The following is a 25,558-nucleotide window of genomic DNA, read 5'->3' as shown; positions in this document are numbered from 1 at the left end:
CACAGTCAAAAGAGACTAGGTAAAGAAGGGTTTGAAATTACAACTGCATGGTGTCTCTTAAAAATTGTAAGCTTGAAGGTTTCGCGTTTATTCGATGAGATAAAGCGGAAGAATAAATTTGAAATTTATTTTTTATAGAATAAGTATTAGTTTCACTTTGGGTCCTTCTTTTCGTGTCAAGCCAGCTGCTGTCTTCTGACGGAGTGGAAGCTAATTAATCATGAGCTTCCCACTATTCAGAAAGCTTAGGATCACGGTAAATAGCACAGTCAAAAGAGACTAGGTAAAGAAGGGTTTGAAATTACAACTGCATGGTGTCTCTTAAAAATTGTAAGCTTGAAGGTTTCGCGTTTATTCGATAAGATAAAGCGGAAGAGTAAATTTGAAATTTATTTTTTATAGAATAAGTATTAGTTTCACTTTGGGTCCTTCTTTTCGTGTCAAGCCAGCTGCTGTCTTCTGACGGAGTGGAAGCTAATTAATTATGTGCTTCCCACTGTTACAACACGATTGTGACTTTTCAAAATGAAGGGCGTCGCGAATAGCATAAATTTCAACTTTAGGATTAGAGTTTTTGAGGGAGATGGGTCGGAGGAAAGGCCTGAATTGCTCAGAGAATGCTCGGAAGAAAAGCAAGGGCGTATCAATTAATAAAGAGTTCAATAATGCTACGTGTTGCTCCAAATCTATATCAGCATACATAAATCGCGTAAAAAAAGAGAACGGCTCTAAATTATGAACTATTGCCAAAGGCACTTTTGCCAACCTAAATATCCCTTGCTTGAGGGGATTTAATTATTGCTGACCTCAATTTTAAATGGTGAATTATTTCTCACACAGACGTTCCTTACATTTATGAAAATCGGATATAATAAGTTACTACAAACCCTAAGACATGGAACAACAATAATGTCGAAGAAGTTAGTCTTGCACGGAAGATGAACTAGCAGTGTGCCCAAAAGCGTCGAGGCAGCTTCACCTTTGTGTTGATTTGTGGGTGTCAACAAGGAATTTTCTTTTGACCTCAAATGTCTATAATTTTTTCAGCTGTCGCTGGAAAATTTCTTCGACTTTTAATGTATCAGGGAATAACGATACCACTGCTGATTGTGCATGAAGATGTTTTATAAATCGAAGGGAAAAAATTGGATATTCTTGCAGTTTGCGCCTTTCGGTCAGAATCTATTTTTGTTTTTTTCCTTTAATTATGAATTCGAGGTAAGCATCCGTTCCTGTTATAAGTCAAATATAAGAGAACCACTTTCAAAGGATAAATACTCACCTTACGAAGCGACTCTCGATTCTTTGTTCACCTTCTTGTGTCTACGTGTGTTTGTGTGATATTTTCCAAAGATCCTGTCCTTGACTCTTCCGAATTTGTTATCAGGTCAAGTCTATGGGAAAAACAATAGCCATCAATCGATTTTACAGCAAAAATGACAAGTAGGAGTGGTTATTGTAAAAGGTAATGAGGGAACCAAACCCGTCGGAAGAATTAAAGAAGCTCAGTTCAAAATTTCTATGTAAGCAGGTGATCCATTCTCAGTGAGTTGACATTCTTATCTCGAAGTAGGAAACTAAAGGAATGAAATATTAATTTTAATGTCCTAGCCTATCTATAATGTAATACATTTAAAGTGCTTTTATCGCATTTATTGAAAAAGACGCTGAAAGTAATGCTTGTTTGTGACGAAAACACATCAGTACAGGAAATTATCCTCATCTTGCGAAAACTGTCGATGTCTCATCACTGATAAGGCTTTAATATATGAAAAATATTCTTGACATGGATAGCATGTAATTATCGGCTTCGTCTTTGATTTTTTCAAAGTTGTCAAGATTTGGAATTTTATTTGCCTGTCGTAATATACAAAATCAAGCTAAGTTGTCGCTTTAGATGTAGACAGCTCAATTATAACACCAGTTGGTCTCATTAATAACATTTTCAATTCAATATCCTACGGGAGAATTTTCAATTTGGTGAACAAGGGAATTCATGAGGCAGAAAAATAAATCCTTTTATTATTTTACCCCCCTTGATTTGCACAAGGAAATAAGTTGAAGGAATAGATTATATTATTGCGATAGCTATGATCTCAGCCGCACGTTCGTGCAAAATTACTTTTTAAAGAGTGTTTGGATCATGTACTGCCTAATAAGCACCTAACACTTCCGCTTTTCTCAATTGAGCACTTATTATTGTTATCATAACAAAAGCTAAACTTTGTGAGGCAGCCTTCCCAAAAGAACGTATTACAAAGAGCATCTTCGCGTTTTATTTTAAGCTTCAAAGAGTAAAAAAAATATCGGTCTTACCATTTGTTTGTGTACAGCACCTTATCTTAGTATCCTGAGATCACTTTTTTGCATCTATTTTACAAACGGAAATTGTTAGAAACTATTCTTGTGCCTACTGAGGAAGTGAGGCACAAATGAAGATCGGAGGACGCCTTGTTTCGTGCTCTTTGCATTAACGTTTCTGAACAACAAGGAAAGCAAGATCGCAATCTTCAAATATTGAAAATTCGAAATGTTTAGAAGGAAGAGAATGAAATTTGTTTCTGTAAGCAACAGTCATACTTTGATATCAGTCCACATGAATATTTGGAGTAACATCGGAGAATTAACTCTTCGCTTTAAAACAATGCTTTTCCTTATTTTATCATCTAGGGTTGTGTGAAGATAACCTCGTAATACTTAGGTCAACATGTTTGGCTTTTTGTCGTTTATTTATCAATTTGTGTACGTGCCCTTTCCGAAAATGTAGAATTAAGTCATGATTATTCGTCGCACTGTCACCGCGCGGCGCCCAAACTTTGGGTAATCAATTAATGCGTTCTACTCACCAACCGAACCGAAGATAAACCTGTCTGTATACATGTTTTCCATTGATTGCGTTTATATGAGTCCACTTTTTAGTCAAATGAGAATTGTAAGTTGAATTTCATTTTATTCTACTATTTCTTACTCAATTCTCTTTTGATTTTAAGAAAAATGTTTGGTTTAATGACTACGCTGCATACCTTGTCGTTTTAACGTGACTAATGATATTTGCAAATCTCGTGCTAGTTATCTTCGATGTGTCTTCTTATGTTTACCTATATCTCTACTTGGAAACATTCCGAGTGGTTTAGTGATCAAATCTTTCTCTGTTATCATTCTTAAGCATTCCAATTCTAACCTCTCTCTTGCGTCCATCGGCTAGTTAAGTTATGGGAATTGACAAACAAAATTGACGGAACGTGACGCTGTTTTGATTTTCCTCTTCACGAGGAATGAAAAAGTTGAAATCATAACATGCATATATACTCCGGGCTGTGCATCAAAAAATTTAAAGCCCTCCTAGTGATCCTTTTTAAGTGAAAGAGATTTACATCGTGACTTCAATAATTTGTACGCGCCACATCTTTGTACGGTCGGTTCAAAGTAAATAAAATGCAATAAATTACTTTGAAGCTTTGAGGAGTATATCCAAAAACAGTCATTGGTTCGCTAACTTTTATTGATTTACGTAACGGAAGTTGTCGAGGAAAAAAAGAACAAGGAATATCTAATAAAATTCCGCAAAGTGAAAAAGTCACCGGTCAAGTGAACGGCGAAATCAGACGAATCCAGAAAATACGATCCCATTTAAAGAATTAGGATCAATTTTACAATCACGAAGTTATCTAACTAATCAGTTTTAGCTCCGAATTTTCTGTAACATGCTGTTTATTGCCATGTATTCTTGAATAAACTCACGTAATATATTATTCAATGTTTCACTTAAAAAAAAAAAACGAAATTCAGAAAGAAATATATCTTCAGGCCTGAAAGGAATAAACATATCGTAAAAAGGTTTCCACTACAATATTTGAAGAGTTTTCAATCTTTGATGGGTATTTGTTTAAAAATACTTCGCCGCGTGTTGAATGTTCTGTGTCGTTGGTAATCGCTCAAGAGCCAAACGAGGCAAGAAAACTAAAATACATCATAAAAGATTGAAACGATCAGAGGAAAGAGCCTAACCTTGGACTGTCTTTGTTCAAATATTTGGAAGACCGATAATAGCAGCTTCTTTCTTCTGAGTGTAGGTTTAGTTTTAAACTTCATTGGCTGTACTACGTACATGTTTTATAGCGCTTGTCATAAGTAAATATAGCAGCCTTCAATGGATACGCGTGAGAAAGCTTTGAATCATCGTCTGTTGTACCTTAATGACTCCACGATCTTTCCTACGAGTCATTAACTCAAGTGCGCGGACTGATGATGAGTGTTGCCACTTAAAGAATAAGTACGACACGGAACACTTCAAAAAGTCCTAGATAGGTGCGATGTTTCGGCTTAAGCACTCTCGCTGGGAAAACGTCATCCCAGTAAACCCAAAATAGACTATCCTATTGCTTATTCGTAGTTAGGAGGGCTGAAGGATATCGAAGAGTAGCTGGTACATATTGTCATTGTCAACAGTTGCATTGCTTTACGACAATTGAAAATAATGATTGATCAAAAGTAGCCGCAAATTGAAGGTACTTATAGCATCGTAAATTGTCAGCAGTTTTGCTAGCTTTGCAGTTCAAAATTTTTCCAATTGGCAAAAAATCAGGGCTTGCTTTAATTATACACTTTTATATGTACATATGTTAATAATGCAAGAACAATGACGATATCAGATCAAAGTATACATCGCGTGCTTTTGACAATTTCGCCTTGTCCCATGTCTTTAGTGAAGCTTCATTAAGCAGCATTTCCATCTTGCCTGTACACATCGAAAAGTACGTTTGGCGGTTATTTTGACGCAGTTTCGTTCGAATTCAAATATCCTTCACTCAAAAAATGTTATGAATCATACATGTATGTCATTGTCATCTCAGCTGCCAATTCCATGAAATTGCATGCCATTTTCTTTCTAGTAATGTATTTTGCAATGACTTATGATTCAACAGTCACCCATCGAGAATTTATGATTTAAAGTCTTCCATAGAGAAACAAATATCGTGATAAACTTCCTTAACCTTACAACGGAAAATCACATTTATTGTTGATTTATTTGGGCAATGATATTGATAATGATGAAAAACACAATGAACATCCTTGAGGTCACCCTAAGGCGGGATTTCAAAACAACTTAAACACAAGTTGACAAACAGGACCGGGTGCAGCCAATATTCTGTTTACTCTTCGGTGGGGTATAATCATATGAAATATAACTTCTCTTTATTTACAGCAAAACATTAAAACTATGCTGCAGGTACTCATTTAGTTAAAAGACACACTCTTTAACTGGCGATTTTAATGATCGTGAAAAATATTAGTTGAGCGCCTGCTAGTCGATAGGACACCTTAATCAACTACGATTCGAGATGTTTTGACTTTGGCTCCACTTATTTTGATGAGAAAAAGAGGCACGAAGAAGAGCTTTTTACAATATGCGAAGTATGCTGAGTCAGCATCGAGCAGTTCGCATCATAACACTCATTTTAATTTTTCTCTTTAAACTGTTTTTCTTTCCAAATTGAGGTACTTGAGTCTCCAGTCTCGGGATGATCTTGAAAGGAAATTCCTTACTGAACTATTTGTTACGGGATAATCTAAAAGGGAAGTTAAATTATGCACCAGTATTAACATATTCAGTTCAGAAGTATTGTAATTTTAGAAAGGAAGGTTATGCTGGCTTAGATAGCTTTCCTATTTCATAATTTTTTTTATATCGTCTGACTCCTTTTTTAGTATTACATTCAATATTACATTTACTGTTTTTTTTTTCAGTTTTTACCATTTTTAACTGCTTTTACCTTTTAATATTTATAAATTACTTTTAAAAATTATTTATATATCTTAGGGGAGGGTCACAAGTTTACCAGTTCTACAGGACACCCTAAACAAGATTTAAATTCTTTCATTATGACTTTTTAAATAAAAAGAAAAACAAAAGCCCTAGGGAACGAAATGACCTCTTAGATTAAGCGGATTGAAAGAAAACGTGGAAACGGAGCTTATAAAATTAAATCATGCTTAAGCTTTCAATAAAGTTCATGAATTAATAAAATAAATAATATTCTGACTAATGAGCGATAACACATCGCGGAATGATTGAATAGATTGCATAAAAAGTAAAAATGCCCGACTGAACAATATCAGAAGTATGCACAGTCAGCGTTGAGTAGCTTATATAACGCCTCAATATTTCTCTTGTCATTTTCTCATTATGAAATGAAAAAGATATTAATTTCGAAACCTGTCTCTCTTATGTATTGCTTTTCGCCGCACCCTTTTACCATAGAGCATTTTGACTGGTTGATACAGAAAGGGAGAAACCGAAAAAGATCCGAAACGTTTTTCGTTGTGAGCTCATCATAGCTTCCGGCGGATGGTTAAGTTATTTGACATCACTCGCCCCGCTGGACTTCAGTCAACATGAAAGAGCTTTTGGGGCACAACTTGTTGTTAGTGGCCATGGCTACAGGTCACTTCAGTTAATTCAGTAGAATCAAACAAAGTAATAGCGAGGTACTAGTGCAAAAATGCCGGCTAAATACGGAAGTAGGCTGTAATGACGATAATGCACGGAGAGATGACATAATACATGACAGGACGGATAATGCATGCACTGTAAGTACCTCCCGTTGTTCCATACAAAGCCTTAGAAAAGTTTTCTAAGGCTTTGTATGGGACAACGGTAGGTACTTACAGTCCACGCGTTTTTCCGTCCTGTCATGCCACAAAGGCTGTATACGTTTACGACGGTCAGTATTTTTTTCCCGTATTGTACATTGTGGTCTAATCGACCCCCCCCCCCCACCCCCCCGACTGTTGATATTCCAATTTCAATAGAGTTATTTAAAAAAAAACAAGGTTCCCAGATCAATACTGACTGAATTCGTCTGTCTTAAGGTCTTGTTGGCCGCTTTGATGATAGTGGCTCAACTAATCGACTTTAGCTTATCTTTTCAACATTCCTGGGGTATAATATGATTGAGACAAACTCCGCCGAAGCTAAACGCGACTGATTTCAGAACGTCTTTGAGACCACACGTAGTCTTGAGCTACTGTTAATGAAGGAAAATTGATGGCACGTGTCAACGGAACTTTGATAAAGGTTCAGTCTTTCAAGTCAAACATAGAAATTCAAGTTATATTAGATGAGGTGGACTGCGAGACGCAATCGGGCATCTTTCCACAAAGTAGCTCAGAGCAAGCTTAAAGGTGTATAAATATTTTACGAATCGTCTAACTCGTAAGGAAACTAATACCGATCGTAAGCGTTTTTTTATGGCCTCATATCATAACTTGCATGCTTCACGTTGCAATTGCAAGAAGACTGCAGCACATTGTATATTGGGAGAATAGTTTTATGCAACTTCAAGTAAATTTGCCAAGGTCGCGGATATTGAAATTGAGGCAGTAAAATTAGAGTTGCAACCTTGCTAACGAACATGACTGAAACAAAATGCATGAATTTGTAATTAGATACAGTTTATTTTGGGGGGAGTTAGGATGTGGTGATTTCGAAAGTGTTGTCGTAAATTTGATCTCAGTTATCTTTGTTTTCGCTTTATGACATCTTCCGAATGATACTATATTACTATCGAAATCAGCCCTGGAATGATTTAATAGATAAGATTATCTGAAAATTTGACCCCCAAGACTACTTACTTTGGAGATGTGACTGCAATCAAGACACAAATACTTGTATCGCGTTAGTATTCAGTCAAAGGTCTGGCGGATGCAAGTCTTCAATATCGCCTGCACATTACGTCGATGACTCAATTAATTTATAGATTTTTAATGTACCCTTAATAGTGTTAAGCAGATAAAAAATACTAATTGAACAGATGAATGAATTGGCTGACAAATTAGGCCTTACCGTAACAGATAATTTAAATCAATCTCAATCACATCTTAACAGTAAATAATTAGTGAAGATATGATCCACACGCACCAAAACTGTAAATGGAAACTAAATTGTATGATCCACATTGTAGAGACACTTAACAGAAATATGTTCACATTTGAACTAGGTCAGGAATGAATAAGCTACGAAGTAAAATATATTAATGACCTTGACAACAATATTTTGACAAGAGCTATTACTAACTTGTTTCTAAGGAAGTAATTAGGTTTGATATTAAAGCAGTGTTCTCGCGTATCAGATCCAAGAAGTAAGGAATTGAACATTCTAAAGAGGTTTTAACATGTGCCTCGCCCGATAACGGATCACTGTATAATATAATGAATATTTACCTAAAACGAATGAACGTGGATAGTGAAACTGCCCCCTTTAGAAAGTGGATCCTGCGTTGGTGAAGTGTTTTGGCTCTCTTTCGTTATAACTTATCAATCTCCGAAAAAAAAGAAAGTACGAAGACAAAATACCTTTGGTCCTTTAGCTTTCAGCTTCACTCAGCCCACACAGCCTACGGCCACCGAATCTCGAATTCAACTGAACCTGTAGCAAATAAGTTTACTCCAGAGCTATCCGCTGCCTTTTATCGCACGGATTCATATGTTGGAGAGCATTTTTTAAATCTTCAGAAAGGATCACCTGATCACGTGTAGCTTCCGTTTAGATTAAAGAAAACGAGTTGTTGTGAAGAACATGATTCATTTGGAAACCTAGACTTAGCCCTCTGAAAAATAATCTTCGCTGTTTATCAAAGGGGGCCAAGGTTGCACTAGTGAATAACATCTGCCATTTATTTAACCTGTCTTCGCTAACTTTGTTCGTCCTACAGTTTATTTTAAATGCCGTTGACAAAAGATATGTCCCTCAGGGCTTTGATCGATTATGTTTCTAGCAGATGAAAGCTGTGTTACTTGACCCTTAAAAGAATTTTCAGCGACTGACGGATCCCGATGAATATGTTAATATGCTCATCCGTGATTGCTCGTCCACTTGTCGCTTTCAAGGTCGCAAAATTTGCGTAGAAATGAAAATGAACATCAGAGTGAGCCGTGCACATTCTTTTCTTTTTGGTACCCGGTTATGGCACATATGTACTTCAAGTTTCCTTCCATCCTGACCAAAATAGTGGAAATTATGATAACATGTAGTTCTTGCAGCTTTAGAAAGTTTGTCTTACTATTTCAAGCTATCGAAATTTTCATATTCCTGAGGAGTTAAGTCCAAACAACAACAACAATACATTGTACCACCGCTAACAACAACAACATAGTTCCTTAGGAAAGTTACGATCGGGCTGCTTGCCAAAACATTTATGCACGTCATGAGAACCTACACTTTTTATAAACGCTCCTACTACTGAGACCCTCAAGTGGACAAGGTAAATATTCAGTATTATCAACCGAGTTGATAAGTAAATTGTCTAAAATTCATAACGAAAAGGCTTAGTTACGATGAACTGGGAGACCAAACACTGGCTGTGACTCAAGAGAGTAGCTTAGGGAGTGAATGCCGGGGGAAGGGATTGGCTGTAGTCGAAGTTGATAGACTTTCTTCTGTTGTTGTTGTTTACTTTCTTTAACGCTGTGACCAAATGCCCGGCAGTCAGAAATTTTTACAGGATTTCCACCGAAAATTTCTTTCAAACTACTCAGGAATATCAAATGTTTGTTTAGAAATGTCGAGGGATTCCAAAATTTGTACATACTACAATACCGCACAGTTGTCGACTAGCTACAAAGAGAAGCAACAGGAACTTGAAATGTGACACCTCATGTCATTATTATGTCACGGGAATGTTCACGCTTTCCGTCACGGGATGACTTCCGCAATAAGGTCAGAATCAACTTTCGCTCTCCACAAATGCTTCAGCTTCAAGAAAGTTCAGAACAGACGAAATCGTTCGATTGGTTATTTCGATATAGATCATAATTCCTTGTTTTGGTCTGTAAGCTTCACAGTCGTATTGATCAGGCTTGGGAAGTTTTCGGAAAACGTGGCCTTTGTTTTGGTTAAAGCAAAAACAAAAATTCAAGTCTGGAGAGGAGGCCAGATCCCGCGAGAATGAATGAAAATCATGACATACTGGACGGAAAACCGTTCAAAGTCATCGTTTTTGGCGAAGCAGGTGTCGGAAAATCCGGTGAGTTGTATGACTTTGATCTATAGCCGTTGCTGAACTAGTTCTCAGTGTAATTGTTGTGATTCGATATCTTCGGCAAAACAACGAACTTTTCATAGTTGTGATAAACTCTTTCGGATAGTTGAATCTTATTATCACAAAGCCTGCATTTTATATTCCGTAAGTTTTGTTTACCATCTACGATAGCCGGAATATCTCGCCGAAGGAATCTTTCACTATGAAAACGAAAGCAAAACATTTTATATGATAATGAATGCTTCTTAGTTATTTGCTGAGGCTAACTGTCAACAAAACTTACAAACATGACCTGGAGTCCTTGTCGTAGATTACGATCAAATCATTACAAAGCTGGTTGCACGCAACAATTTAATTTTCGAGGAGAACGCAAATATTTGTCTCTAAATAAATTTTTAAAGGAAACCTTAGCTGATTTCAACCTTGTCAATATCATAAGGACACTGTCGAGAAAACATGCAATGATAACGTCATAAGTGTTGCTGGATGAGATGTTACTGTCTTAGCCAGGAAGATCTGTTTCGAATTAGATACGACTAAAAGAAGCTGCAGTGAAGAGGAAATCGGAACTATTAGGGTTGTTTTGCACGATTTAAATGTTTTTGCGTCAACGACATGGTTAGATACGAACGTGTTTCAATATCCAGTCTACCTTGGTGGCCTCTGCTTAGTGACAAACAAGTCGTAAGAGATGTCACGCTAGCGGCTTGAGTGGTCTTCAACCTCATTCCCAGTGTCCTCTCTCTTCCTTCTTCTATTTGCAAAGTTGTGTGAAATAACACTTGACATAACGTGTGCGTTTACTTTGTTATGAAGGGCGCGATCAGAGCCAACAAGTTAATCTTGCCAATTTTTTGAACGTAAAATACAGTGTAATCTAATCGTTATCATGCTTGCCTTCCTTCTTTGAAATCAATTTTGTTGGTAATCCTGGTTAATTAAAATACTTTTGGGAATTTAAGGGATTTTTCAAACAGAATTTGTCACTTTAGGACTAGATCGTATAATTTATTATCTGATTATTCGTTGTGATGTAAAGGACTATCTAATTCAAATCGGTACGTGTTTCATCTACTACGACGGGGGGAGTTTAGCATTTAGTCGACCCACAAGTAAGAGTAAGGTAGAAAAACAGAATATTTCACGTCACTTGAGCTTTCGTCATCAAATTGTGATTACAGATGCAAATTTTATCACGTGAAGGTCAAGCAAGTGAAACTGTTACTAAAAATTGATGAACAAAGTTGTCGAGTTTGATTTGCTTGTTGAGCCGATCCAATTTCCTGTGAAGATTGCTCATTGTTTCTCGCAGTAGTCACCGAGGGAAGGCGGACTACAGTTTAGGCTTTATTAGCCTAGGACACCTTGTGGATAATACATAAATACAAAATTGTCACCATTACTTTTCGTCATAAGGATTACTTAGTATGACATAGGCTCGACTTTATCGTGTTCATGGTAACAGGGTGACTTAATACTGTTGATCTTTCACAGCTTATCACTTGACATAACCATTGTATCCAATCATGACTAAGAATAGAACCTCTTCATAGGATAGCAAGAGCTAGAATCCTGATAATTTAACTCTAATTTACCTTTTAGCCAACCATCTAATAAAAATAATAAGAAAATTAAAACAACACTAAAAACAACAAATATTTAATACATGCGAAACATTTTCTTTTTTTTCATTTTTCCAAATGATTTTAGAGGTCTCTTGAATAAAGCTATCCTTTCCATGGTCGCTGTTCATTTGTTCGCGCCTCACGAAGTCGATTACATGTCAGTCAATTTTGGGAAGGTTCTATTTCTTGCAGTTTTGTTGACCATTAGATATCCTGCCCTCTTGTCATATACAGCTATCTTCACTTCCTTTCAAATGTTTACGAATGAATTATTGGAAATTTAAGCTGAGTGCGTTCAATCGAGGGTGGGCGGTTTAATGTCAAGAGTTCATTTCCGTTACACTCACTGAACCCGAAAAAAATTTCATTTAGCCCATGACAGGAGCCCAACAATGGGCTCCCGCCTATGTAAGTTTATGTTAAACCAATATGGTGAATGTTTGAATTTGATCACAATAACTGTGTTAAACTAATATGGTGAATGTTTGAGTTTGATCATCATAGCTGTGATAACTGTAAAACAATTTTGTTATCCTCTCTATTTCTAAGATGATATGGAGTCAGTTTAGTTATTAAAAGCTTGTCGAGATTGTCAACGAAACCATACTAGTTAAACAATAAAGTAAAACTTCAGACACCCAGCTAGCTAACTTGGCTGTTTCCATGCCCACTGACTCAGTATATTTGCGTTTTTCTTGGCAACATAACATCGCTATAAAAGCGTAATTACGCACCAGTCATTCAGTTAGTCTAAAATTATGAAAGCTACCCTGAAATAAACTAGAATTTTGACAATACCAACAGCCTACGCAACTTTTACAGACTAGACGATGCTTTTGTCCTATAGTTCAATTATACACACTATTTGGTGAGATTGTTTAAGCAGAATGCAAAACTTTTGCCGACCTCTCCAAGGAGAAACTGAATTTACTTGAAGTTACAGCAAAGTACTGGCACATTACCGTTATCCGAGAATGCATGAATTGGCCTCTTGAAGACTGTTGTTTTGCGCAGCTCATCCGGATCCTAAAACAACTGACTTTATTTCTCTCTCTTTCCGAACTGGTTGGTTTGTCCTCAAATTTCTGCAATCCACAGGGTGGTTTTAAAGCCTTCCTATCAAGTTGCTGGGTAAACCGCAGTAATACCCAAATGAATGAGTCGGAAAGCAAAGGGATTTTTATAATTAGACTTTTTGGACCAAAAAAACGTTGACCAAAAATTGATGTGAACTGTGTGCTCATCTTTCGCATCTGTGAATTTTACGCTTGATAATTATGTATCCTCGTGACAACAACGAGTGGTTCTGAAATTGCATCGTCCTGCGTACAGGTTGTTATGCACGTTCTTGACTGAACCCGCAGTTGGCATTTCATCAAGACACGGTCACCTGTTTTCTCTTTTGAAGTTTCCAAAAAATACCAATCATTTCGAAGTGCGTGGCGGAAGAACATTTTTGCCATTCACGCACGCGAAATCTAACTCTGTCTTTTTCGATATAGACTATATCTTGGGACACTCGAGAAATGAAAAAAGGAAACACCTTTCGTCCGACTAACCCTATGGCAGATTATGACGATTTTTTCCTGACTTTTTTAAATCCACTTCAACTAAGGGCATCATTACAAACAGCATGCTTGAGGGAAGAAAATCACAACGTGTTGCGATGTTAAATACGTGATCGCCATTTCATCCAAGAGGATTATCCATTCAAATCACTTTAGCCAATTGGCAAACATGCCGTATGTGTAAACAGAGACGAGAGAAAAAGAAACTCACTAATCGCTGTATGGCCATTACGACCCGGGATATTTAGTTCCCTACTGAAGACAATCCAATGCCTGGCACTCGAGAACACCTCTCCCTTCTTATCAATCAAAGTTGTTCTCTAGGAAGTTGATGAGGGAAAAGTTTCTGAACTTCGTCTTTTCGTGTGTTTTTAACGAATTTAGTCGCAAAAAACATATGAAATGCACTGTCTAATTTTTTTAGGTTCAGTCTAAAAGGCTGTCCTGAATCGCTGAGATGCAGCTCTAACAGCTTTCAATAACGTATTTTTACGACTCTTCCGGTATGTATTGCTGTTTGGGCAACGATGTCCAAAAAAAACGAAGGGTTATTGTTTAGAAAATGCGAAATTTTCTACACTGAATGGCTCGTGTGCTTAACGAACCTTCTAATTACACTCGGCCAAAAGTTGTCGATTGTTTTAAACTTTAACAATAATCCCTGATGATGAACTGGAAGATTAATGCCAGAATTAACATTATTTCGACAGTTTTTTTGTGTAGCTACAACATTTGATATATCACCCATCTACTTTCACTCGACCGGAAATTCGTGGTTCAGATCTAAAGTGATCGTGCAATTGATCTTCCGATAACTGTGTTTTTCTTTCATTATCAAATGCTATGATTCACTAAAGAAAATACTTGATTTGCTTATTCAGTATCTTGATTTAGCTAAAAAATATCTATTTCATAGTTTCATCCAACGCTTCAGCTTTTTTTTTTTCAAAAACGTGACCTGAAAGTGGTGGTCTCTCGACTGGGTGTCTATTTAATTAGCAAATTAAAGGTATGGAATGTTTGCGGAGTATTACAATTTCAATAAAAAAACAAAGGGCGAATTATTTAATCTGTGATTAAGATCTCTAAATGATGACAGGAGATAACTTTCCAAGGGCGCAGTACAATAAGCTATAACTCGATGAATCTTTGACTTAAAGTAGTACCGTCGACAAAGACGGATGGTGTTAATTGCTCGTGTGCTAAATCTAGTAGAATTTGTTAAGGCTTTGATAATCTAAAATCGAGAAGATAGTCTTTGATCGTCTCGCACCGGAACAAGACTTCCACGCGTAGAAAACCCATAATTTGTAAACAGTTAACGCCTCTTGATTTCACTTACAAAGTTAAGAGTTGTAATGGCTGTGAATAAAGGTTTGGGAGTAAGCTTCGAGCATAAACATTTCTGATCAAGGGAGAGAAATAAATCGCACGATGAAGACAGCGCTGTTCCATTTAGCGCGAATGCTCCAAGCTATTCAAAATGAAAACCGATCTACGGGAAGTGGGTGGTTTATTTTTTTGCGGCAACCTGCTTGTATAATTATAGCTTTGCGCTTATAATTAAATTAAGCTTTGTGAAATACCACACTCAAAAGAGGTTAACGAAAAGGTCAAATATGAATGCCATAAAAGATAGATGGCACAATGGAGCGAAAAGTCCACACTAATATCTGCTTATTACTTTAGACTATCTACTTATTACTTTTGACATAAATACGTGCTTGTCCAAATTGAAAAAATTAGTTAAATTAACTCCGAAAACTATTGTTCAAAATACACAGAAGTGGTGTTGCGTCTTACTGCTGCTTAAACAATGCTATCTGTTTACAAAGAGAACTGAAGTTATCACGCAGGGAATGGTGTTGCGTGCTGTTTCCAATGTATGCTTTCATCACGTACCGGTGTAAAATATCGTCAATTCGACAATCGTTTGTTCAAAGAGGTGAAACAACGCCAAGAAACAACCGATATAAATGGCCGTCAAGATACAATTTCAAGACTTATGCGTTATTTGAAGTTTATCATATGTCAGTGGGGGTGATGAAAGCACTCTTATCACTCTCTCGAACCTCCTTGTTTGAACCTTAGCTCATCAAAAAAATCATCTTCTATAGCGCCGTCTCTTCATTTCCTTCTACAAATACTAAAATTCAATTAATTAAACTGCCCATACGTTTTACCGCAGAGCAGACTCGACTTTGAAGATATCTCAAATTGGTTCATACGTGCTGTCTTGTGTAAGAAAAGATAACTTCAAAACGTTTTCTCAAGGAGGTCGAATGTAAATAGGGCTTGCCTTAGTATTTCAATCTGTTCGTCAAAATGAGATTTAAATTTCCATTAAATTCATAATGACCGCTGTAATGCTCTCACCAGTAATGTTCATTTGCTTTCCAAACATCGTTCGCTTCTTTGACGAAAGATATATCGAGGATTTGAAAACATCAAGGAAAGATTAAGCCTAAGAGCAGCAATTACCGCTGATGATCCTGCGGTTAGTGGGGTGCAGAGATACCCCATTTTGTTATCATAGTCAAAGAGCCCTCCTTCCGACAAATCGTTGTTTACTTTTTATCTTAAGATAAGATGTAAAGCGATGAATTTTTCTACAGGTACAGAAATATTAATTTTAATGAAGACTTCAGGGCTTCCCTGAAATCCAAGGTTGGAAACTTGAATACTCCTAAGTTTCGAAACGACCACATTTATTCAACAAGCTAATTCCTCCAGATGTGCAAGATGTGAGTAAAAAGAAACATTTCGCGGTGCATTATAACGAAAAGCTCTGTTATGGTGTCAACTCTTCTTTTAAAATGAATGCAAAGCCTTAGAGTCTTTGACTAAATCAACGAATAAGGCGAGTCGTATCAGTACAAGAATCTGGTAACAGTGTCAGTTCCTTTCGGTCCCAAACAAGACAAATAATTGTTTTAGGCTTGGCCAGAAAGCTTTACCTTAGCCACATTTTAAATTTTCATATGAGGAGCACACACCCCGAGACAGCAATTCCGAGTACTGTAGAATTAACCGCATAAATATGGACAAAACAGTCACTTTATCGTTTTGTACCGACATAAATAGACTTACCTCATACAATTATCTTGATTTTCAGCTTTGAGCATTCGATACGTTTGCCAAGAGTTCTCGGACGCCTATGACCCAACAATAGGTACGTTGGACAGATTTATCAACCGTCAAGTGGATATTGCATTAACAGGAAGATAGTAGACATGACGTAAGAGGTCGATCGATCAGCTTCATATAAGTTCAATTAGGCGGACCTATAAACAAATTGAATTAGCACTTGAAAGCTTCCTGTGGAGTTTAATTTGGTTTCTTTAGAAGGGAATCTGCACCCAGTGCCTCTCTTTGTTTGTTGAAATTACAAATGAAATGGTTGGTGCATAAATTAAAAAAATGGTATTTATGTTTAAGTTCTTCATTGTCTTGTCCTTTTCATTCTTTTGTTATAGCGAGAAATGGCTCATCTCCTGTAGAGGCCAGTAGAACCATGCCGAATTAAAAAAAAAAATTTGAACAGAATCCCTACAATTGAAAAGATTGGCACACCCACACCACCAACTCAAAACATATGGCTAAATACCAAACAAATTCCAAAGAAACACAGAAACCTGACCACAAACAGTTCAAACACCCGGCTCAAAACAGAATGGCTTTTCAAATTCACACTTCGCAAAAATCCACAATACGAACCCAACCCAAAACAGCAACACAAAACTAAACCGAGAACAGAAAAAAATTTGTTTAGAGCCTCAGAACATACGCGCATTTAGCCAACACTTGTGGTTAGACATCTGTATATTTATCTTCCACACGTTTTATGCCCTGAAAGCCAAGAAAAACCCTTACCTTTATTTTACACGTATCATTTTACTGATAATCGTTCATATAACGATGATACAAGCAACTTATTGCATCAGTTGGTTAGTTGTTGTTAAATTTTAGTAAAGAATGGAGAAAAAAAAATGAACAAAAATTTTACTCTGTTATTCGTCGCATGGTTGGATGCGAAATTTCTTGAGAAATATCAGGAGAGGACTTTATTCTCTCTCGGAAAGATTCATTGTTTCTTTGACCTTTAGATATGTAGATATGTATCTTTAGATACATCAAATCAATCCAAATAACTCTTTTGCTGTGGTTGTAGTCTATTTTTTTTTACTTAAGAAATTCCGTACTTTCGAGATAATTAATTTTATTTCCAGGACTTCAGCTTGCCCCCTTCGTTCTCTTCCCATGCGCGTTAAGACAATTTCAATCACTGAAAGCACGAATTTTCTGAAAATCTTGCCTGGCATAGCTTTGACCGCGCTAAAATGTGATAGAGAGTAAATGTCTGAAAAAGTCTAGTTTTAGGAATTATTTGATACACTGACATGCGGGCTGTTAAATGTCTCTTAAACTTTGGTTATTTTTAAGAGGATAACTACGAAATAGATATTGAGGTGGATGGATGCCCGATCAAAGTTGAAGTGGTTGACACGGCAGGAAACGTAAGTTTACCCAATCTCAATTTCACTCCCACGACCTTGAAGTACAACCATTCTTAACTCAAAGATCAAGCTACCCTCTGATCTTCCAGTCATTTCAGTGATGCTAGAACCCTGAAGTACTGTGGCTCAAGCTGTGGTGACATTAGTCTCCAACACGTGATAAAAAGTTTACTTGACATTTAACAACTGAAAGTTACAAACAACACATAACATTTATCATCATTCTCCTCCCTTTATATAGTATCGTTTTAAACTACATCTCCTTTCAGTCCAACTTCGCCCGTTCTTTGTTTAGTAATTGTTTGTTACATTCACCCATACGTAAATGTGTTTGACTCGTAAATAATTTTATTTAAGGACGTGTTCCGGCGAATGAGAGATCAATACATAAAAAGTGGGGACGGATTCTTATTGGTTTATTCCATAACAGACCGCTCTAGTTCCACTGCAATCACGTCTTTCCATGAACAGATCGTTGCTGCTAAAGGAAAAAAGGACAAAATCATACCTCAAATCCCCATTATTTTGGTTGGAAACAAAGTGAGCAAAGTTACTCATTGTTTTCTTGATTGTTATTATTGTTATTGCTGTGGATTCGTGCTTCATTGACCTATTTATATGTCAGTATGTTGATTTCTCGATTTATTTTCATGTGGATTGTGCACGTCTTTGAATTGTTGCCTCTACGTTAGGTAATTATTCCGTAGTATCTGCTTGCGTCGTTTGCCTTTCTCCAATTTGCACTGATTTCTGTGAAATCGGTTCAGAAGTCATTAGAGAACCTTCAAATGACGTCTACTGGATTCGGTGAAAAAAAGGGAAAAAAAGTTTTTACAATAAAACATTGTAACCTGAATAAAATTCTGTTTTACATCAATAATGCCCACATATCGATCTACCACATACAGACAAAACTGATGTTGTTACTCTCTGGAGGAATTTTATCTTACTGGTGGGATGGTTTAAATCTTACTCAGCAACTCTGGCTCACATGTAACCTCACTACAACGAAATGCATTCTTGACCATCGTATAATTATTTTCTGAAATCACAAGTTCCCCGCCATTTTGGGCAAAGCTCGGCAAAATCCTCATTTTCTGAAGTCGCACGTGTCTGGTTTCTATTTTGTACTATTCTAAATCTTATTTTGTTCCATCTTCAGAGTGACCTTGATGATGAAAGAGAAGTTTCATATCAGGACGGGAAAAAAATTGCTGCTACCTTATGTTGCTCATTTTTTGAAACCTCTGCCAAGAACGACATTGGTGTAGATGAAGTATTTGCCAACTTGGCGAAAAAAATGAGAGAATCTAGAGCGAACTCTGTCCGGAAAGCTTTCATAAGAGATCGACATAGATTCTCTTTGCGAAATCTGTCGCTAAAAGAGAAGAAATGTAAAGAGAAGCTGCAGGCCTTTAGGGCAGGTGAGACAAAGTCCAAACTATCTAAGAGGGCCAATGGAAGATTTAGGGGACTTATTTGCGGCGCAAGAAGTCTGGATACCATTGATGGTTAGAACTCTGTGATACAGATATCTGTTAAAAATCTTTTGACAAAAATATCTTTCCAAACCAATAAGGGAATTTGTAGTACGATGTACCATGAAGGATTTTAAGTCAAAGGTTAGAGAACTACAACTTTTCATTGGGATCTTTATTAGTCTATCGACGCACGACCTAAAGAAGGTTTCAGAGCCTGATATACATGAAAGAAAATAAAGCAATCTAAAATTGAAGTTCTCCGGAGCTTAAATTCGGTTGTTTCAAGTCTCCTAAAAATATCGTGTTTGTTGATGTTCGTGAGCCTTTCATTGTATTTCTCGTAGTTGAAGGCTGCATCTTACTGACGCCTATATGAATGTCAAAATAATACCATATGTTTCCCAAGCAGCAATATTTTATCTACAAGAAGCTTGCTAAGCTTTAGTTTGTAAGATACTAGACTAATTTTTTAAATTGATAAAAATATCGAACGTTCTTAAACGAGTTACGAAAAAGGTGTCAAGAAATCTTTTTTCTTCGAGTGATAATATTAGTATCTTGTACTTAAAGATAAATAATTGAGAGGAAAGCAGCTCAGAATAGTTACCTGCTGGCGACTAAGCTCAGGTGCTTTTTAGAGCACTCAGTACTCAATAGCAGCGGTAATTTTTACATCAAGCCAAGCAAAGTAAGGGTGTATCCTTCAAGGACCATGTTTCTTATTTGATGATGCTAAAATAAGAAAGTCAAATTTTTTAGCGAAGTCTAAGTAGAAGGACACCGGCTGCGCTAGTGAGTATCCTAGAACAATTTATTTGAAACACTTGCACCGAGGCTTACTTAGAAGCCTTCGTTCCTTAATTTTTATCCCTACAATATTTTTTAAGTATTTTGCATGTCGGCAGATTGTATAAGCGCCATTTCTTACTCTGACCAAAGCTGCTGTTGCATTGCAAGAGCTAACGGTAGTCGGTAGCATACTGGTCCACCGCTTTCGTCAGTCTCGTTACTAAATCATAAATTAAAGCGCAGACTATAGTTTAACGAGGTCCGAAGTTTAACGCAAGAGGTAGACAAGGTCATATTAAAGTTCTGTCTAGCATATAATATTAATCATCGATATTTCGTTCATGCCTTGACGAAGACTGTATAAGGAAAGCCAGAACGAGAGTGGTATTCTGACTCGGACATCACATGAACAAGGCCTCTTTGATGTTTTACAGATGAATATTTCGTCGCTCTTTCTACATCCAGCGACCTCGGTTGCGACGTATTTCTTTGTACATTAATTGAGGTAATCTCTTCAACTCTTTTGTTTTCTTCCTGGCTTGAAAATGAGTTGAAACCAGCACCGTAATTCCGACAAGAACAACTGCCAGCATTATCCATCCCCCAATCTATGAATTAAGACAAAAAGTTTCACCTTTACTAGCATATCTCAATAATAACAGCGCCAGAATAAATTACTTTTCAGGATATCATGGTGTGAAAGAGGTGACTTGCTTTCCTAAGGGGGGTGGGGAGAGAACGATCCTAACGTCCTCAAAGTGTCATAAACTCAAACCCAATCAACTATCACACTGAAATTTATTATATGATAACAGAGCACAAATTAGTAAAGTGAACTATTGAAAAAAAGCTCCGTTGAAGATAGCGTATTAGTGTAATGTTTTCCATCGTCATTTTCAATAATATCTGAGAGATTTGATAATAGTTTACTTCATTTAGGATGTTTACTCTGGAATTAAAATTTCTAACGAAATTGATCGCTAAGATACGCCAGCCCCACCCCACGAAGAGAGTAAAACAGCATGGCGGTCGTTAAATCATTAAATGGAACGAAATATTCCGTTCTCTACAAAGAGGGGCACTATCGCTTGTTTAGTATAATAGCTTAAATGATTATCGAGAGGTGAATACTCTGATTTGTCAAGGATTATCTCATCTCTTGAAATAGACATCCCAGGTAAGGTAATGACAATTATTGAAGGTTTAATTTAAGAAATGACCACCGCATAATTAAACAAAAAACTGGAAGTAACTTTAGTTGCTCCGATAATCAGTTTGGTAACTGAGCAAAGCAATCATATCTTCGGCTAAGGCTCATTGGATACTATAGAATGATCATATCGACTTCACAATGGGGATTCTTCATAATTAATTTCTTTGCCTTGAGGTGTTTTTTATGAATTAATTCAATTCTAATGATCTTTGCTTTAAAATCATCATGAGTGAATAATAATGATTTAAGTTTAAATCTTAAAATTCTGCGTTGTAATTACAGTAATGGACTTTTGATGGCGTGTTTGATATGCACACGTTTTAAATAATGTATGCAGACCTGTAACAATATAAAAATGCAAAAAACGTTGGTCTGTCACCATGGTCACTTAGAAATTGGTACACTTTATCTATCTGAAAAAGCATAGTAAGATAACTGGGAATCGATGATATCCAATCAAATTTGTTCCTGATAAGTGAAATATTTAAGAACTAAGGGCAATTTCCTTTAATAGCCTCTAAAATCATTGTACTTTTTCCCCCTCGAGTTCATAGAATAAACGTCCAACGTCTATTAAGGATCACTATTGCACCTTGTAAGCTGCCGGAGAGGCAGGTGTTTGAAGCATGGTCGTTTAGCACTTTACTGATTATTTTTTTTTCGGTCTGCCATTAAATTTTAGTATTAGCATTCTTCATCTTGTAGGTTTTTCCACAATGGTTGTTTGATTGTTGTTATTGCTTTTTCTATTTCATAGGTTAGTTCATTGTTTTTGTATTTCTACACAAGTTGACTTTTGATCGAGCCGCCTGCCCACGCACGTAATAGTTAGTAGTGTCACGGACGTATAATGCATTCAAATAAAAGCATGATTTCTAATTTTCCGTAAGATCTGTACTGGCCTGGCTAACCGTTGAAATAATTCGATCCGTTTTGATTATTTTAACGTTGTTGGTTACTCGGTTGCGCGCTTAATATTCAGTTTTTCTTTGAATTTTCGTGTCGTTGTTGACATCATGACTCAGTGGAGTGCCTTTTTAAATGTACACAGGTCGTTTTTATCATGCGAAAACACTATTTATAAACCCTGTGATAATAATCGCTGTGCAAATAATAATTTTTCTACTAAAACCCATGATATTTTGAATTCTATTTGAATTCTATGTCTTCGGCATGTTCCTGCTTCATCCTAAGCATGTCAGTAAGAACATATTAAAAGACGAGGGTGATTAAATTTATCACAAATAATTCAAAGCATTTCAGCATTTCTGAAACATTTAGAAATACTTACATTCACGTAAAAATCGACCCATCTAGTTACATATGTGTCGCATGATTTCTCCACCGTTTGTCCTGAGGAGCAGTCTCCATTTTCATCGTAATTGTGAGTTGGGGCGGCAGTCGAATTCAACTCAAAATGATTCGTCCGATTCGGAGAAAAAGAAACGACAGAGGATGGAAGTTCCGGGAAGAAATATGTTGAGGTATTAGCGTGAGTTGAGCCTGAATTGACTCGCGATGTGGAAGTCAATGCATCGCTGTAAAGAAAAGTCGAACTGCGTTTTGTTGCCCGTGACTGTCGAAATACGGCCTCAGCTGAAAAACTTGATTGTTCTGGAATATTTGTTTCTTGCGCTGTAAACACTTTGGATTTGGAATAAATTGTCTTGATTTCCAAGCTTGCTGCTAATGTTTTAGTGGCATAGTTCTCACGAAATCCGGCCATCCTCATAGAAGGTTTAATTTCCATAGTTAATGATGTTTTAATCGCGGCAGCGGTAGACATCACTTGGGTTTCTTTCGCATCGGACAATCCACAATACCGACTCCCAAGACATAGAGCCAACGGCAATATGAAATTTATACGAAAGAAGTGATGTTTTGAAGAAAGCATCGTACTTCACTGCGGCGTGCTCTTTGCCAGTTATACAGTCGCCTAGAGGTTTACACTGACCAAAGGTAATACGATTAATTTGTGACCACATTCATTATCTTTGCAGCTGTTTGAAGCAGCTAACTGTAACAAAACAACTTCTCCCACATTCATTTGCATTTTGAAACTTGTCTTTAAATTCTTAAATAAACATTGTTTAATATTCCACGTACTGTCTGCTTTGAATTGTAGCTGAAATATTCAGTTTTCCCTAAGGTTTCTTGGCCTATTATGACAAAAAACCGTAAAGGTTGTTTCATGAATTAATCTTTGCTTTGCCAAAAAAAAAAAAGAAAGAAAATAAAAAAAAAAGAGCCAAAAAGGCCCTAACTTTTTGTTTCACCTCATTTCACTACCATTATCATAATACATAGTTTGTTTTATTTTACGCGCAAAATCAGTATCTTATTACTCAATTCGCGATTGTTTCAAGCGTCATAGAAATGTCGTTTAATTTTTGTTAGTTAGTGTCATCATCTCAGTTACATTGTTTGCACCACATACAACTAAAACCTGTCTCATCCAAACAAAGAGCTTACTAATTTATTTGAATCCATACATACAATCTTCGACTGACGAGTATTCTGCAAACTAAAGCGGAAATTACTTTACAATTGAGACTATTTAGCTAACTTTGCTTTCTTGTTAATTCCACATTATATCCTCAAGTTTAATTTTAGGTAGCTGTAGGGGCTAGAAACTAACTAAACGACCCCTTAAGTAGAAAAGTGACGGGTAGTGCTCTCAGAGCAAGAGAAATTTTCCCCTTGTTTCAGCTTTATCGTGTCATCCGAAGTTCACCTCGCGCGTAAGCCACGCTTCACGCTAGCCTTGCGTTTGTCTCGTGTTTGCCTCCACTCGCCTGAAAACGCAAATAAATTTTCTCTCATTCTGCAGAATTTTGAGTTACTTTTGGTTGATGTACAAGGAAAGGAAGGAAGAAGGCAAAGCAAAAGGCAAGGAAAAGTTTTGCGAAGAAATTACATAAAATTCTTCCCGGCAAATAGCCAAAAGATGAAAGCTTCTTCAAAATCGAAATGAGGACGAGCCATTGTTGAGAAAAGATTTTTGCATTCCATATGAAAATCCTGAAGTACATCCGGCTCCAAAAATTTCCCATGGGATATCTCTGAATCTTTATTGGATCAATATATTTACATCATTTATTTAACTGCCACAAAAAAAATGCTCTTTGAGGGTCATGACGTGTTATTCAATACTTCATGTCCTTGCTTCCCTTAACCAGCGGTCGCTAGATTCCGTGCAGCCACCGTAAATATAACAGAGACTCAAGAAACAAGTCTGTTGCGTTTCTGTGACAACATAGAACGACATACACGATTTATTGAATGGTGTAAATGAAGAGAATTGGAATTAGCATACATGGAATTGCATGACTTTTTCCTGTTACACGTGCGCAACAATCAAGTCTAGACTGTTGCGACTCAAGTGACTCAAGTCTTGCCAGACGTAAATACATTTTAGCTGACGCTTGGTGCTCTCTTTTCTTCAAATTTTATTCTTTCTTTTCTTTTCTTTTTCGGTAGCTCTATGATCTAAACACGGGAAATATTTCTGGTTCATTGAACGTGGAGTGAACAGCATAGACTGAAAGTTACCTGACTTAAGGAAGAAATGAAACCTTTATTTGCCAAAGTTTTCTGATATAATTTTACAATTGAACTAATTATTCGCTGTTGTTCATCCTTTACCATGTTTACATTTCGCCTCTCGAAGATATTAGGGAGCTTAATCACAAACGTTTTTGAGACGTAGAGAGCACCGGAAGCTAAAATTTATTATTCCTGGTACTCAAGTCTCTTTTATCAAGCCTTTTTATTTTACAATTAATTGTTGGAGAGGTTTTGTTGGATCATTAATCATTACCATTTTTGTAAGTGCTTTGAGATTTCACTGATGTAATGCGCTAGAAATAAGAATTATTTTTATTTTTATTCTTATTGTTGAAGTGGTCGTTAGTGCAGAGGATTACACAGGTGTTAACTTTGATGCGGACTTCTCAGAAACCATACTTTCGTTGGAGACTCGAGAGACTATCTTCAAATAACTTGAGTGAAATTGACATATCTCAAGGCCTGGTTCAGAAGCCTCCCTCTTTGTCTCATTATTTTCTCTGAACATGGCGTTATAAGCGTTTGCCATGACTTCAAACCTGATCATGATTGAATCCAAATCCTTGATCTCCTTCTAGCCACATTGAATACAAGATTACTTCGAGGTTATATAGTAAATAAAAAAATTTTCCCTTTTTCTATTGGCACGAGTTAGAGAGAGTAAATATATCAAATCAACGTCAATACCCTTTATTTACAATAACCCTCTACTCTCGGCAGTTTTGGAATGTATTTAGGCTCGTTTTGTTGGTCACATG

At 36.7% G+C, this 25,558-nt stretch overlaps 3 protein-coding genes across 7 annotated transcripts in view; 1 reads left to right on the top strand and 2 right to left on the bottom strand.

Annotated features, from left to right (window-relative positions):
• Positions 1-16,451, bottom strand: part of LOC131794687 (neuropeptide FF receptor 1-like) — a 30,880-nt gene extending 14,429 nt beyond the window's left edge. For 2 of the 5 annotated variants that reach the window (XM_066164941.1, XM_059112222.2), the window contains exons 1-2: positions 16,324-16,451; positions 1,283-1,394 (exon numbers count right to left, since the gene is read on the bottom strand). The gene's annotated coding sequence lies outside the window, so the exon portion shown is untranslated. Of the gene's footprint in view, positions 1-1,282; positions 1,395-2,316; positions 2,362-4,192; positions 4,211-12,627; positions 12,936-16,323 lie in introns of those variants that run through there. The other 3 variants (XM_059112223.2, XM_059112225.2, XM_066164940.1) reach the window with 3 other exon arrangements.
• On the top strand, positions 9,715-19,404 carry LOC131794689 (ras-related protein Rap-2b). The gene is made up of 5 exons (XM_059112231.2): positions 9,715-10,025; positions 16,349-16,405; positions 17,677-17,750; positions 18,108-18,290; positions 18,913-19,404. Exons 1-5 carry the CDS (start codon positions 9,947-9,949, stop codon positions 19,264-19,266), a joined length of 747 nt encoding a protein of 248 aa, XP_058968214.1. The 5' UTR covers positions 9,715-9,946; the 3' UTR covers positions 19,267-19,404.
• A 1,071-nt stretch (positions 19,405-20,475) lies between these two features.
• LOC131794688 (uncharacterized) lies at positions 20,476-23,255 on the bottom strand. The gene is made up of 2 exons (XM_059112230.2): positions 22,525-23,255; positions 20,476-20,628 (listed from the first exon to the last, which is right to left on the bottom strand). The coding sequence occupies exons 1-2, from the start codon at positions 23,125-23,127 to the stop codon at positions 20,476-20,478; spliced, it is 756 nt and encodes a 251-aa protein (XP_058968213.1). The 5' UTR covers positions 23,128-23,255.
• Positions 23,256-25,558: the final 2,303 nt, after the last annotated feature.

Source organism: Pocillopora verrucosa, chromosome 4 (assembly GCF_036669915.1).
Source record: "Pocillopora verrucosa isolate sample1 chromosome 4, ASM3666991v2, whole genome shotgun sequence".
In the NCBI taxonomy this organism is placed as follows: Eukaryota; Metazoa; Cnidaria; class Anthozoa; order Scleractinia; family Pocilloporidae; genus Pocillopora; species Pocillopora verrucosa.
The sequence above is the reverse complement of the archived record's forward strand: the minus strand, read 5'-3'. Positions and strand labels throughout refer to the sequence as shown.